General features: G+C 26.0%; 1 protein-coding gene across 4 annotated transcripts; it reads left to right on the top strand.

Moving 5' to 3' along the window:
• Positions 1-2,516: 2,516 nt before the first annotated feature.
• LOC112694317 (prostatic acid phosphatase-like) lies at positions 2,517-13,748 on the top strand. 4 transcript variants are annotated; one of them, XM_025569750.1, is made up of 10 exons: positions 2,517-2,669; positions 3,909-4,184; positions 4,328-4,429; positions 4,784-5,029; positions 5,205-5,393; positions 5,561-5,684; positions 10,883-11,100; positions 11,165-11,336; positions 11,597-11,689; positions 13,493-13,748. In XM_025569750.1, the coding sequence occupies exons 2-10, from the start codon at positions 4,077-4,079 to the stop codon at positions 13,609-13,611; spliced, it is 1,371 nt and encodes a 456-aa protein (XP_025425535.1). In that variant the 5' UTR covers positions 2,517-2,669; positions 3,909-4,076; the 3' UTR covers positions 13,612-13,748. The 4 variants fall into 4 exon arrangements, with proteins under 4 accessions (XP_025425535.1, XP_025425536.1, XP_025425533.1 ...); XM_025569751.1 differs by lacking the exon at positions 2,517-2,669 and adding an exon at positions 2,812-3,734; XM_025569748.1 differs by lacking the exon at positions 2,517-2,669 and adding an exon at positions 2,812-3,847.
• Positions 13,749-14,890: the final 1,142 nt, after the last annotated feature.

Raw genomic sequence — 14,890 nt, 5'->3', positions numbered from 1 at the left:
ATAATTGAAAAATAAAATTATATCATGCCATTTTATACAACAATTTGAAAGGTGATATTTAACGGTAAGAAAATTTAATATGAAATATTTGCACATAAAATATATACTTACAGGGAAATCAAAAGTCAAAAATGTCAAACTATGTCTTAGTTTTCGAGCCTCTATGAAGGTCCTGGGCATATGTCCGATTCGCCATGATCTTAAATAGACCCAGGGTTTTTATAATGTATGTCTCTACAATTATTTACAAAATAAAATAAATAAATTGTTAAGAAAATTGGTTATTTTCTCCTTACAAATCTTTTATTATTTCTATACATAATTGTACTTACCTACCTCAAATTTGTATAAAGAACCGTTGGTTCATGGTTAGATACATATATGGAATATATAACTACCATTTATATTCAATATACATAATAAGAAAAAAATACATAGATAATAAAGATAAAAAAAATTAATTGAAATAATAGTTTTAAATCAGTGTACGAATACCTGCGTAATGCTGCATTCAAGCCTATGCGCAGGAATCGTCTAAAGATGGTTTCAAAATGATTTATGTTATATTAGGTAAAAATTCAATAAAAAAATATACGTTAGAAATCTATGATCAAAAATATCAGGATCGAAAATCAATAATTATCAACATATGTCTTAACAGCTTGAACAGCTCACTTGCCAGTGAAAATAGACAACTATGTATGCATTTTCAAATCAGTTAAATTTTTATAGAATGAAGACTAAGAATATTCTTAGTAAAAATGTATTCAAAAATATCCTCGAATGGGGGTCTTCCTTGCGCACGGGCCAAGCTACATTCATGAATAACCACTATATTTCAATAATTATATGATACAATATTGGAAATTATACAATAGTCATTAATGTCATCAAAATACTAATAATTTATTCATAGCCCATTCTGATAATTTGACGTGACATCATTAAAAGATGATTTGTACAGTGTAAATCAATAATTATTATTTTAATATGAATTTTTGAATCGTGTATAATTAATACAATAACAAATTACTTGATTGTCTTTCTTGGTTTATTAAACTAAATCATTAGGATTGGATATTTATTTATTATTTATCAATATAAAAAGTTTTTGATTATTTAAGATTTTAAAAATTTACTCATACTTTTAAATGTTTTAATTAATTAATTTAATTTAATTTAACTTAATTAATGACACAAATATTGTTTTTGATGAATATAAAAATCAAAAATATATACTAATACGTATTGATATAAGATTTATTTTACTGAATTTTAACTTTAAGAAAATAAGGAATTGCAGCAAGTGAGTGAAAGAATAAGTGGGAGAAAGAGAGAAAGAAAGAAAGACGAAGAGATAAACCATCTTCATGTATTTTTCCTTGATGAGAGCTTTTTTAATGTCTATACTTATACTTAAGTCTTATATATTTCCTCTGAATACTAATCGATTATATATATATATATATAGGTATTAGAAACTATCTACTCGTGGTTGTATAAAATACTAAATTTTCGGAGGAATCTATTGTTACTTGCTCAAACCTGTGACGCGATTAAAAAGTCCTCTTAATAGTTTACTGAAACGATTGGATGCAAGAAGATTCATTATAAATACCTTTATTTAGCTAAAACATACAAGTCTATATATAGACTATAGTAAAGAGTAATATTTATATTTGGTCATAAAGTTCTAGGGAAAATTGTAATCATACCGAGAAAGAATAAAATCTAAAATACTTAATTGCTAGAAACGTATTAGAAACGTAAACCTATCTGTATTTGGTAGAATTGAAAATATCAACAGTAAGAAAAAAATAATGATCAGGTCGACGATTTCTATACTGGATACTGGTTTTCGAAATTAGCAAAAGAAATTTTACATTTTTACTATACAGTTAATTAAATATTATATTGTAAGAAACATAAAAAAAACGAATCGTAAAATGTTTATCACTTTGCTAACAGTTTTTTCCATTGTCAATGGAAAACTATTCCTACTGTAAAATGTGAACAAAACGAAAAATACCTACTTTCTTTCATCCCAAATCACACGCGAAAAACAAAACCACTGTATAAAATATAATTTAATGTAGATATTCATTATTTAAATCTATGCATGAACGAAATTCATGTATACACATATATACATAGGAATATATCTTTTGAATATCCAACCATAGTAAAATATATTTTATTTTCAACCGTTCGAGTTAAATTAATAAAAACCGAACGTTTGGTTCCTGTAATACTTACGTTACTTCGTTTCTGAACATTTTTTTTTCACCTCTTGATTTTTTTCAACCATTATTTTAGTTGAAAAATCATTGTGACACTATGTACACATTTCCTGTGGGCAATCGCGCTCCCCCGTTCGACCTTTGCTCCGCGTTCCCACCGTGCCGTAGTGTTGTTGTATTGTATTCACATTATTCTCATAACTATTTACAACGCGCGTATCGTTCGTCTGCGGGTTTGCCGGTGAGAAGGGGTGCGAAGGAAGGAGGAATTAAAAGGTCGGTGTTCACTCGAGTGACGTTTTCGAGTACGTGCGGAGTTTACCGTCGTCCGAACGCCAGAGAGCGTTTTCTTTTTTTTCCTTTGACGACAACCAAAGCGCGCACACAGCTTCCCGGCTCCGCAGCGACTGCACGTCTCCGCCACTGCGCGTAAGTATAACATCATACTAGCAATATTTATACATATATAGTACGCACGTGACGCGACCCATTAATTTTTATCATTTTATTGTTTTACAAAACGTAATTTAAAAAACATAACATGTGTTACGTGCATTCGGAAAGAAAAAAAAACAGTTGTTATTCCCCGTTAATGTTGTAGGTACCGGGATAATATTATAATACATTATAACGAACGCAACACTAATTATTCAAATAAAAAAGGTACGAAATCAGTAGGTTAAAAACATGTTTATGAACGAACACCTCGCGATTCCTTAAGAAACTCGACGCCGACGCGGTGTAATCCGTTTAACACGAGAGACGACATTGGTTTTTGTATTTTTCCCTTGGAACCGAGAGCCGACATGGAAATGCTCTTGATAACAATATTTCTCTCTCGAAACGCACGCACTAGACGCTTAATATATTTTATTCGCTCTGGCAAGCGTCTTGTGCGCCTTCGGTGTGAAACATCAATACTTCCGCTGACACGCCAATGGGCTTGTAACAATGTAATCATTTTATATCATTACCACGCTCGTCGAGTATTAACAACGGTAGTACTCTGTAGCATCAAGGGGACATAAGCATTGTCAATAATTATCGATCGAGAACGGTTACGCAGCTTGCGAGTAGTTTAATCAGTTGCGGGTCATCGTTATTCGAACCGATTTCGAGACGAATATGAAAAAAAAAAAATAAACAGGTACGACGTGTTTTGTATGGAGGAATTTGTGCGATTGCCGACGCCCTCCCGCCGCGCTCGGCCCACGGGTCACAGCACTTCGCCACGGCTTATGGTCTGCGGGGTTCACCGCACTGATAAGAGCGACTGTGATTTCGATAATTACACTTATGTTGTTAACGATCGTAGCGATCATCACGGCCACAACTGATCGTTATTATTGTTAATGTTAATATCTCATTAAAATTATGTCGTTCGTTTATTCGATGTCTACCATCGGATTCCCGAACGGTCGTTTTGCTGCACCGGTCACCGACTCCGCGACATGACACGCCGTGTCGACGGGTAGAATTTCAAAAACGCTTTAGGTACGAGGGATTGAATTGTTCAGCGTTTGTTCTGCGCGACATCCATGTAACTCGTTTGGTCGACGACACTCGCGGAATGCCCGTGGTGCCCGCCACGCTCGAACGCATAAACCGTTTGTTTATTTATTATTATTATTATTATTATTATTATTATTATTATGTTTTCCCCCACAGGTTACGAGCAACGACGATGACGACTACGACAATCGTCAATTAGGTGAATATCGATACACCGCGTCCTATTTGTGCGCGTGAAATCCTGTCGAACGCTCTTCGAAGGAAAGGCATAACTTTTTTTTAGTTTTCCGTGCGTTTCTCTACACACGCGCACACCCAGACAAAATGCTATTGATTGTATTCGCAACCATCTTGCTTGTACCCAACGATTTAATATGTTCAGCTACCGATCCACTAGCCCGACAGTATGGCAAATTAGTATTCTCTTCGTTGGTGAGTTACTGAATACATTTTTCTTAACATTTAATTTACTATGTCTACTGGTTACTTATCTTGGCAATATCATAGTTTCTCATATAATATTGTTTATTTGCTTTCTTATAATTATAATTTTTAATATTTAATTTTAATTTCAGCTTTATAGACATGGTGATCGAGCAATTACTGATCAATCTTACCCTAATGATCCATATTTAAATAAATCCTACTGGCCCATGGGATATGGACAGTTAACAAATGTAAGTTGTTTATCTTCAAGTAAAACATTATACAATGATCTCAAAAAATAATGAAATAAAGGTTCAAAATATTTATTTTTTTTTCAAGTTATCAACCATTGTAAAGAGTACTGGTTTTAAAATGTAATGTTACGATACATTTTATTTGTACTTTGTATATAACTTGTACTATATGAGTTATTCATTTTGTTTAATTATTTCCCCTTTGGGCATCAATGTATTAAATTTATAAAATTATATAAAATATTTAGTTATTGTATTACTAATTTCTATAGTATTACCTTTTACATTTTCTAACTCAAGAATATAAAATTTTTATTTTACTTGAATATTTAATATGTTTTACATTTTTAGCAAGGAAAAGAAAGACATTATGAATTTGGACAGTGGATAAGAAATAGATACAGTGATTTTTTGCCTGTAGAATATTCAAACAACGATATATACATACGTAGTACCAGTGTAGACCGTGCTTTAATGAGTGCTGCCTCCAATTTAGCAGGATTATACCCACCAAACAAAGTTCAACAATGGAATAATAATGTAGGAAACTTATGGCAACCTATTCCTATACATTCAATCCCACGAGATATTGATACGGTAAAATTATTTTCTGAAATGTATTTTATTTAACTTTAAAGATATATTTTACTTGAATTTGGTATTATTTTTGTGTCTTATTATTTAACTTTTAAATCTAAATTTAATATTTTAATAATTTTTGATGGTGATGCTTTTTAGTATATAAATTAATAAAGATAAAATTATTTTTTAGTCTCTGTCTTTTGGTAATAATTGTCCACGATTTGTAGAAGAATTTAACAGCCTTAAAGATTTACCGTACATTCAAAAGTTTAATGAAAATCATCAAGAATTATACAATTATATAAGAGAACATACTGGACTGAATTTAACTAATGAAATTGTTGATACATCAACTTTATATGACATCTTATTAGTTGAGGTAATAAAAATATAATAACATTAATCCATTAATGTTTATTCCTCACAAATATTCATAGTTATAGAAAGTTACTAATTAACATTAATTTTTTAAATTTGAATAACTACATAAATTGTATTTATAAGAATTATTTATAAATTGTTTATAAATTTTAAATCCATGCTTAGACACAGTTCAATTATACACTACCGAATTGGACAAGTACCATATTTCCTCAAAAGTTGAAAGAAGTTGCAGAATTCTCATTTTTAATGCCAACATCTACTCCATTACTGAAAAAACTTAGTTGTGGTATGTATTCTTATAAAATATATATTTTTTCTGAAGAAACTTATATAATAATAAAAGCATTTCGGTTTGTGTACTCATTATTAAAAACAATTTCACACAATTTTATAATAGAAATTAAATAACTGAATGAAAAAAAAAAACAGTATTATATCTAATGAATAATTTAACAGCTATGGTTGTATTAAAATTATACATTCAATTTTAATTACTGATTTAACATATAATTTTTTAAAATTTATAATCTTAAACACAGAATTAAAAAAAAAAAAGGATCTTATGAATCTTAATGATCAACCATCATAGGTTATGTACACTATTGATAATTTACCTTTTTATTTTTTTATTTTTTAACATTTACTTATTTGTAATTATAGGTACCTATCTATTTAATTAACTTATTTAATTATTCAATTTTTCATACAAGGTTAAAAGCTGGTTATAATTAATGCTAATCTTTGAATATTATTAATAACTTAAATTGTGTAATAAAACTACTTTACAATATGTATGATTATTAATTGTATATGCTTAATCGTTATACTTAATAATACAAAATATTATCCTGTAATCATAAAAAAACCAACTGAAAAAATGTTTGAAATCAATATTCATTTTTCATCACAGTAGGTATTATATGTATACATATTAAAATCTTTTTCAATTTTATTATCTATTAATGTTTCGTTTATAAGTTATTATAGAGTATAAACACATAAAATACTTTAATAAGATTAGTATGAATTCATTACTTATCAATCCTAATAGCCCATTATCTGTTTATACTATATAAACACGTTGATACAATGGAAGAAATCTTATCAAATAACCATAATATAAAATTCATTCTTACAGGCGATTATAATTTACCTAATGTTTCCTTCAGTAATGATAGCGACGGTATTATATTTAACGGAGTGCATTCTGATAAAGTTGACGTAATTTTTGATTATTGCCAATTGAATGATCTTCGTCAATATAACAACAACTTTAATAACTCTGGATCACTTTTTGACTTGATTTTTAACAATATTTTAAACACCCCGGTAACCACAACTAACGACGTCCTAGTTCCTATTGATAATTATCACCCAGCTTTAATAACAGTTCTTGAATTAAATAGTTGAAATTTAATATAGTTTATTTATTTAAATTAATTTTTTTAGTTTTATTTTTACGCAAAAATAAATTCTATCCATATTACTGGTTTTAATTTTAAAATAGCCAACTATTCGTTAATTTGTCGTGAGTTAAACAACATTAATTGGGATAATTTAATCAATGGGGAATGCATAAATAAGGATATTAATTCATTCTATAAATAATATTTGTAATAATTAATAAATATGTACCTAAATTTGTAAATAAAAGAAAATTAAAATTTCCTATATGGTTCAATACTGAACTAAAACAATGTATCTTTTCTAAAAAATCTCTTCACAAAAAATTTCAAATTTCAAATAATCAAAATGATTATCAGTTATTCTCTGATGTCAGGAAAAAATGTAAAATATTAATAAAAGAGTGTTACCATAATTATCTTTCCTACACACAAAATCAGTTATTTCTCAATCCAAAATACTTCTGGAGTTATGTAAAAAAATTTAAATCTGACAATATCATTTTTAGTGTAATGCATTATAATAATAAAGTGTTCGATAATGACTCATCAATAGAAAGCATGTTTAGATCTTATTTCTCATCAGTTTATAATACACAACATTTCTGGTAATAATATAAAAATACCTTTGAATAGAGTAAATTTAGTAGATATTGTCCAATATCGTCCAACAATAACCTATTGTCCAATATCTATTAGTGATGTATTTGATGGATTAACACAACTAAAACTAGACCCTACATCTGGCACGGATTCTATCCCTGCTTTATTTTTAAATTTATGCCGTTATTTTTTAACTTATCCACTAACTTATCCAGTGCACAAACTATTCTCACTATCTCTTAAGACAGGTATTTTCCCAAGTTTATGGAAATCTAGTTATGTTTTACCAATTTGGAAAGCAGGAGGTCGATCTATTATTAGTAATTATAGACCTATTTCTAAACTAAGTGTTCTGCCTAAACTTTTCGAAAAACTAATTGAACCCAAACTATCAGATATATTGAAACATACTTTAATCAATGAACAACATGGATTTCGCAAAAATAAATCTACAGATACAAATTTACTGACTTTTTTTAACTTGTTAGGTATTTTGCGTGCAGTCAATTCAACAGTTCACATTTGTTAGGATAATTCCAATAAAAGTACTCAAACTAAGTTAAACTTTTTATTGAAATATTTCTAAGTATAAGTATTTAATTAAATTGACAATTAAACTAGCGTGAAGGTGCTTGCTAAAGTCGAACTAAAACATATCTACTCTAGGGCCTGTTCGGGACACCTTATATATCCGATGGACGCAAGTGTGTGTGTAAATATGAAAAACAATAATACAAATCAATAATTTCTTATCGATTGTATATGTGTGTGTGTGTACTATTTCCCGTCCAGCCCATAATTAATGACGCAAGGATGTGGTCACTATTGCTTTGATTGTCTATTTCTTATTTTAGATTTCCTGTGTAAAATGACTATGTGATCTACTTATGATTCCATAAGTAACTATAATATTTAACTTATCAACGGATGTGGTTTTGATATTCATTTGAAATTATGTTATTGTTATTATCTAACTACGCAACAATTGTATTATTATAATGCAAATCTTTATAGCATTTATATATATATCTGTAATATTATATAGTAGAATGTATGCTCGTGACATTATGATATGTATGCCCATAACACCTCCGCACAAAAAGAAAGATTTCCAGCCTTAAATGGAAATCTATTACATTTTCCCTAAGTTTTAATATTATGTTTTACAATTTCATTTTAACATGATATGATATGATTTACAATATTTCAAAGTTTACAAAATTTATGTGATTTTACAATATTTAATAATCATTTTTTTTTTTTTATTAATACAATAAATAGTTGATTAACAGTCTATAATATTTCATTAATATTTTTTGAATATAATACGATTAAATTATTCATATAACATTTGAATATAAGTTTTGTTACATTATAATTGTTTACAATATTAATAAGTATAATTTCTATATTAGTTATATAATATTTCAATATATGGTTAGTGTTACTATATAATATAATTGATAACAATATAATTGATTACAAGATTAATTTATATGTATCTTATTCTATTGAGTATATTATGCTCTTTAAACTTTAAATATTAATACAAATATAATTTGTATATTTATTATTTCTTACATTATTACATTATTTCTTTTTTTACATATATATATAATGATAAAATTATTTTAATTAATATCCTATAATAAAAATGAATATCCTAAAATACCGTCATTTGGTATTGGAAAATCTGGATATACTACGTTAAATTCTATGTCGAAATTTTTATTATTTATATTAATTGGAATTGTTATTTTTCCTACTATTTCTATTAATTTTTCATTTATCTTTCATAAATTTATTTTTTCATTTTCATTTACCATTAATTCCCCTTTTAAACAATTTTATTTTATTACGTTAACTTGACTTCCAGTATATATTAGTAATTTTAAGGAATTTGTTTTACTAGCGGTTGATTATTTTATTTTTATTATGTGATTATTTTTTATATCTGAGACGACGATGTGGAAGCAACGTTAATAGGTGGTTCCGCGGCTATTATTTGGTTTATCGAATGTGCTCCTCGAACCACATTCGATCCCAACTCGTTTCCCGAATTATTCTGATTATTTTCATTATTACGTTTGTTCCTATTTTGTTTCGTGAAACATTCACTTTCGATATGCCCGTTTTTCTTACAGAAATTACAAGTTTTTATTCTGGAGTTATAGTTAGTTACCGACCGCGTGAAATTATTTCTATTCGACGGTCTATTATTATAGCTGTTATTTGATTTAACACAACATTAATTTGCTAAATGATTTGTTCGGTTACATATGAAACAACGTTTAATATTTTTATTATAATCATTAATATTATTATTTCCTCCTACCATTCCGTTATTATTATTTTGTTATGAATTTTGTTTATTGTAACGTTTGTAATTATTATTATTATTATTATTTTATTTCTTTATCTATATTTTTTAATATTTTCTCTAATAACTTTTTATTCTTTTATTTTATTTTTTTTCGGCGGAGTAGCTACTTCCGAAGGAGACAGTGTTTCTCTTTCACTATTTCTATTCATATAAATCTATTATTTCAATTATTCTCATATTTTTTCTCATATTATATCTATTTCTTTTAATTCAATTTATCTCATATAATATTCTCAATATTTTATTTCCATTTATTATTCATTTTAATTCAATACTCTCGTATTATATTTTCTTTTCATTCTCAACTATAATTATTTTTTAATTATTTATTTATTTATTTTATATACTCATTCAACTCAATTATTATACTTCTTTTAATTCTTATTTAACACAAGGGGGCGTGTGACGTTTCAAAATATTCTCAATAGTACTTTTAAACTAAATTCAACTCAATTTTTTTTTTTTTAATTTATCTCATTAGTGCTTTTAAACTAGATTCAACTCAATCATCTAAAATTATACGTCACTATTAATTCAATCGATGAAATAAATCATTTACAAAATTGATTTCAAAATATCAGTTGATAACGCCCGTCACCAACAATTGTTATATACTCCCGAGGAATAAATAATTTCATGAAGTATAGCCCACTTAACCGGATGTTAATATCTTGTAATGATATTTCTAATTTTGATTTTTTTCATGACTACGCCAACAAATTAAAATGTATATTAGCTAATAATAATTATTTTAACGATGTATCTTTATTATAATTATTTAAATTCATCTTCTTTTAATATTGTCTAACATATCTTTAAATGTATATTCCGATATTACTGTTAATTTTAATTGTATATATTATATATTTAGTATCTGTACTATATTACCCTTCGAGGGTGTTATCTTATATAATAAAAAATAAAATTACTTAAATAATACCATATAAATCTTGCTTAGAAAATAATTAATAATTAATAATTTTGTAATTTATTTTTTTATTTAGGTAATAATTACTCAATTTATTAAAATTACACCTAATTTATAAAATATTTCTACGATAATTTAATAATTGATTTATTATTTTTAATTTTTAGGGGTGTTGCTGAATGAAATTGTTGAGAATATGAATGGAAAACGAAATGGTACTTTGAACCCTAATGTAAAATTATGGGTATATTCGGCTCATGATACCAATGTAGCTGGATTATTAAATTCTTTAAATATTTATGATAAAAAATTACCTCCATATACCGCTGCAGTGTTTTTAGAACTTAGAAAAATTGAAAATCCAAATGATACTTATGTTGTTACTGTAAGTCAATATTATATTTTTAATTAGGTTAGTGATCTTATATTGATTAATTATGGTCTTAAAGGTATCATACAGAAATAGTAGTACTCATGATCCCTATTTACTTCATGTTCCTGGATGTGATTCAGTAGCATGTGATTTAGACCAATTCATTAGTGTAGTGAAACCACTTCTAGTTACTAATTGGTATGAAGAATGTCAAAAAGACCCTGAAAATAATTTCTTCATTTATATTAGTAAGATATTATAAATTATTTTATAATTATTTTTTAAACATGGCTTATTTAGTTATATTATTCTACTGTATCTACATTTAAAATCTATGTTCAAGTTATTTAAAATTATAATTCGAAAATGTAATTTTCTTTGATTGTGATACATTATATATAATATACCTGATTATTTAAACAGGTCATCTAATTTGTTTGCTAATGCTAATGGTTTAATTTTATTATTCCGTATTAATGTATATTAATATAATTTTATTTTGTTTTAGGTATTATTTCAGTTTTAGTAGCTGTTTCTATAATATTTTTCATTTTCAACAAAAAATATTTTATTTGTTATTGTGGCAGAGATTATCAAAAACGTATGTACAAAAAGATCACAATTTTCTAAGACCAATACGAACGTTTTTTAAGACCATATATCTTACCAGTGTGAATTTATATTGAATTGTTTACAAAAGCTTACTTGTTTATTTACGTACTTAAAAACGTAGTATTTTATTATTATTTAAATTTATTTTATTTTTTGTAGTTTAAACATTTGACATATTTTAAAATCAATACCTTTGTAACTTCAGTTTATAATAAGTAATTAAATTTAAATGATTGGTTAATTTCAAATTCATAGGATCAACTAAACTAATTTAATTGATAGTTCATTTAAAATATTTATCATACATTTTGTTCCTAAAAAATAATATTGAAATAATAATTTTTTCCTTGCTTTATAATATTAAGTTTAAAACACTGTAAAATTTAATTTAACTATTAAATATATATTCTTATATAATTTTAATGAGTTTAATGAGTTGCGTACCTATAAGTTTGTCCATTTTCATTAATTTAACTATCTCATAGTATTGATAAAAACATATTATTTTGTAAATTATTAAATTTTTATTTTTTTTAAAGGTTGTATAAGGTCCTTTAAAGCTGATATTTTAAAAATAAAATACTGAGACTTAACACCTATTAAATTAAAATTTTTTAAAATAATGTAAAATGAAAGATCTATTTTATACTTAAAATATCTATTTCTAATATCTCAATTAAATTTAAATTATTTTTAAAGAATGTGTTATCAATAAATATTTTTATTTTATTAAGTATAGGTAGTTATTATTTATTTTTTTAATTTATTTTTAATTTCAGTTTTATTGGCATGAAGTGAAATTTTTTAATGCATCATGTTAAAATTATTGACTCAAAATATGTAATGAGAAAAAATTTATTTTGTTTTACATATTAAGCATGGTAATATGAAAAATTAGTTTTATATTATTTTATGGGTAGTTTAGTTTTTATTTTATGTGTGCCATAATTAATGTAATATAATATCTTAGATTAGAATTATTTAATTAATTAGTGTGATTATAGCGTTAGTTTTTTTTTTTTATTACTATATAAATATAATTAATTAGAATACACTTGTCTTGTAATATAACTTGTGTACATTTATTACAAATCATCTTATTTATATTGATTATCAATAAATGTATAGATTATAATCTTGAGTTACTTTATATTTAGTTCTGTTTTGTAAATGTATGAGATACATTTTAATCTATTAGTAAATTATTTAATAGTTTGTAAAAACATACATATTTTGAATAAGTATTAATATTATATCCAAAAGTTAAGATTTTAAACATTCACATGATAAATGTTAAATTGCATTTATAACATTTAAAATATTTTTCATCAGGTTACTAAAATAACCAGTTATTTTAACACTAGACAGTTGAGAATTGAGAATTATTGATTAATTATAAAATAATTATTTTTTATAATTATCTAATTGAAATAAGTTAAGACTGTACCAATTATAGTGCACTTAACCTTATTAGCAAAAACGGAATGTACCAAAAAAAATGATACATGCAGCTCCCCAGATAGTATACCGAAAAATAATGTAGCAATTAACCAAGGTGAATAATCTTAATAAATATTAGCTTATAATTTTGGACATTCCATTATATTTATAAATAAGATGGTTAATTATCTTTTTTTCTATTAATTTTATACACTTCAACACAATGTGACGAGTCAGTTAATGGTATATACTGCACATTTCAGATGTCTTGTAATAACATAATATCTCCAACGTATTATTGTTCAAATGATTTATTTTTTTTTCTCCCATATGGATGATATAAATGTTTCAGTGTACCATGCTGTACCTCGCGAAGAGACAGAAACAGTCGACTTCGATCAAGATGGAAGAAGCCGTGTTGCTGTCTCATTTCGCATGAATGGTGTCGAATCAACCTCTGCAGATGTGTAAATAATACGTGCTACATAAAACATAGCAGTAAGGATTTAAAATGTTTGAACAAAGTTTAAGAAAATCTTCAGCATTATTTATGTATAATATGAAAAAAAAATGTACAAATGGCCGATCTCCTGTATTAATATAATAATTAATAATTTTAATATTGGTTTATAGGCAAAATAAAAATCTATAGAAGTAAAACCATGTTAAACTAAAATTATAAAAACTTCAAAGGCTGTATTCATGATATAGTACTTATATGTGGTAAACACTAAGACTAAGCAAATAATTCCAACAATGCTAAGCATAATTAAAGTTCTTTATAAATAAAAATACATCCGACTTAACTAAATATATATATTGTTATACTTACATCAGTATTTAATAAGAAGGCACTGGTACAAAATTTTATTAGTGTAACTGATTCAATTCATACTAGTAACGAAAATAACCAATATAATAGGCCAAAGGTCTTATTTTTTACGTTTTATTTCCACTTTTATTTGAACACGCATAAGTGATAGATTCTTTCAATAATTAATTTGTTAATAAACAATACAAACAAGTGCATTGAAAGAATCTATCACTTATTATATATTTTATATAGATACGCCATTGTTGACCACTAAACAACAAACAATTATTATTTCTTTACATTTTTAATCATAAGTCGTCTAGCTTGTCGTATTTAACAAAAAATAATCTGATAACAAATTCTATAGTAATTACACTTATTTAATTCGTCAGAGAATAAACTATATTCGATGATTTTATTTTTAATTTAAACGAGATCATTGTACTATTTCTTAAGAGTTTGGCTTAACAAAAACTTATCGTTTAGTTATATTTACGTTTTCGTGGTTTTCTCAAAATATCAGGAACATATTTCGAAAGCGACTTGTAAAATGTTTCTAATCAATTTATCAATCTTCATAACTATCACTTGGTTTTCGTAAACCCAATTGTTATGTTATTAACTACATACACACTACAGACAATATTGTAAAATCATTAGGCAAAAGTTTGATTGTTCCGTTTAGAATAATATGATAAGTGAGAGCACGCGATATCAATATTCTTAGCACCGAATCACGATTGTAATCATCTACAACCATTATTTATTATTATACGACCACGCATACACTAATTTTAGCTAATGTTGTAATTCATACATCAATAATGAGTACATGAAAATTATTATTTCTATATATTTATTATTTGAATAAGTATTAAGTATTAAGAATAAGTATTAAATTATATTTTATAAAGCATTTATAGCTTAAATAATGAT

This window comes from Sipha flava, unplaced genomic scaffold (genome assembly GCF_003268045.1).
Source record: "Sipha flava isolate LNK unplaced genomic scaffold, YSA_version1 127_pilon_pilon, whole genome shotgun sequence".
Taxonomy (NCBI): Eukaryota; Metazoa; Arthropoda; class Insecta; order Hemiptera; family Aphididae; genus Sipha; species Sipha flava.
The sequence above is the reverse complement of the archived record's forward strand: the minus strand, read 5'-3'. Positions and strand labels throughout refer to the sequence as shown.

Bases quoted from the DNA above. Each gene is read 5' to 3' on its own strand.
- LOC112694317 (XM_025569750.1), top strand. From the start codon at position 4,077: ATGCTATTGATTGTATTCGCAACCATCTTGCTTGTACCCAACGATTTA. The intron at 11,101-11,164 runs GTAAGTCAATAT...ATGGTCTTAAAG, and splicing joins ATGATACTTATGTTGTTACT to GTATCATACAGAAATAGTAG. The intron at 11,337-11,596 runs GTAAGATATTAT...ATTTTGTTTTAG, and splicing joins TAATTTCTTCATTTATATTA to GTATTATTTCAGTTTTAGTA.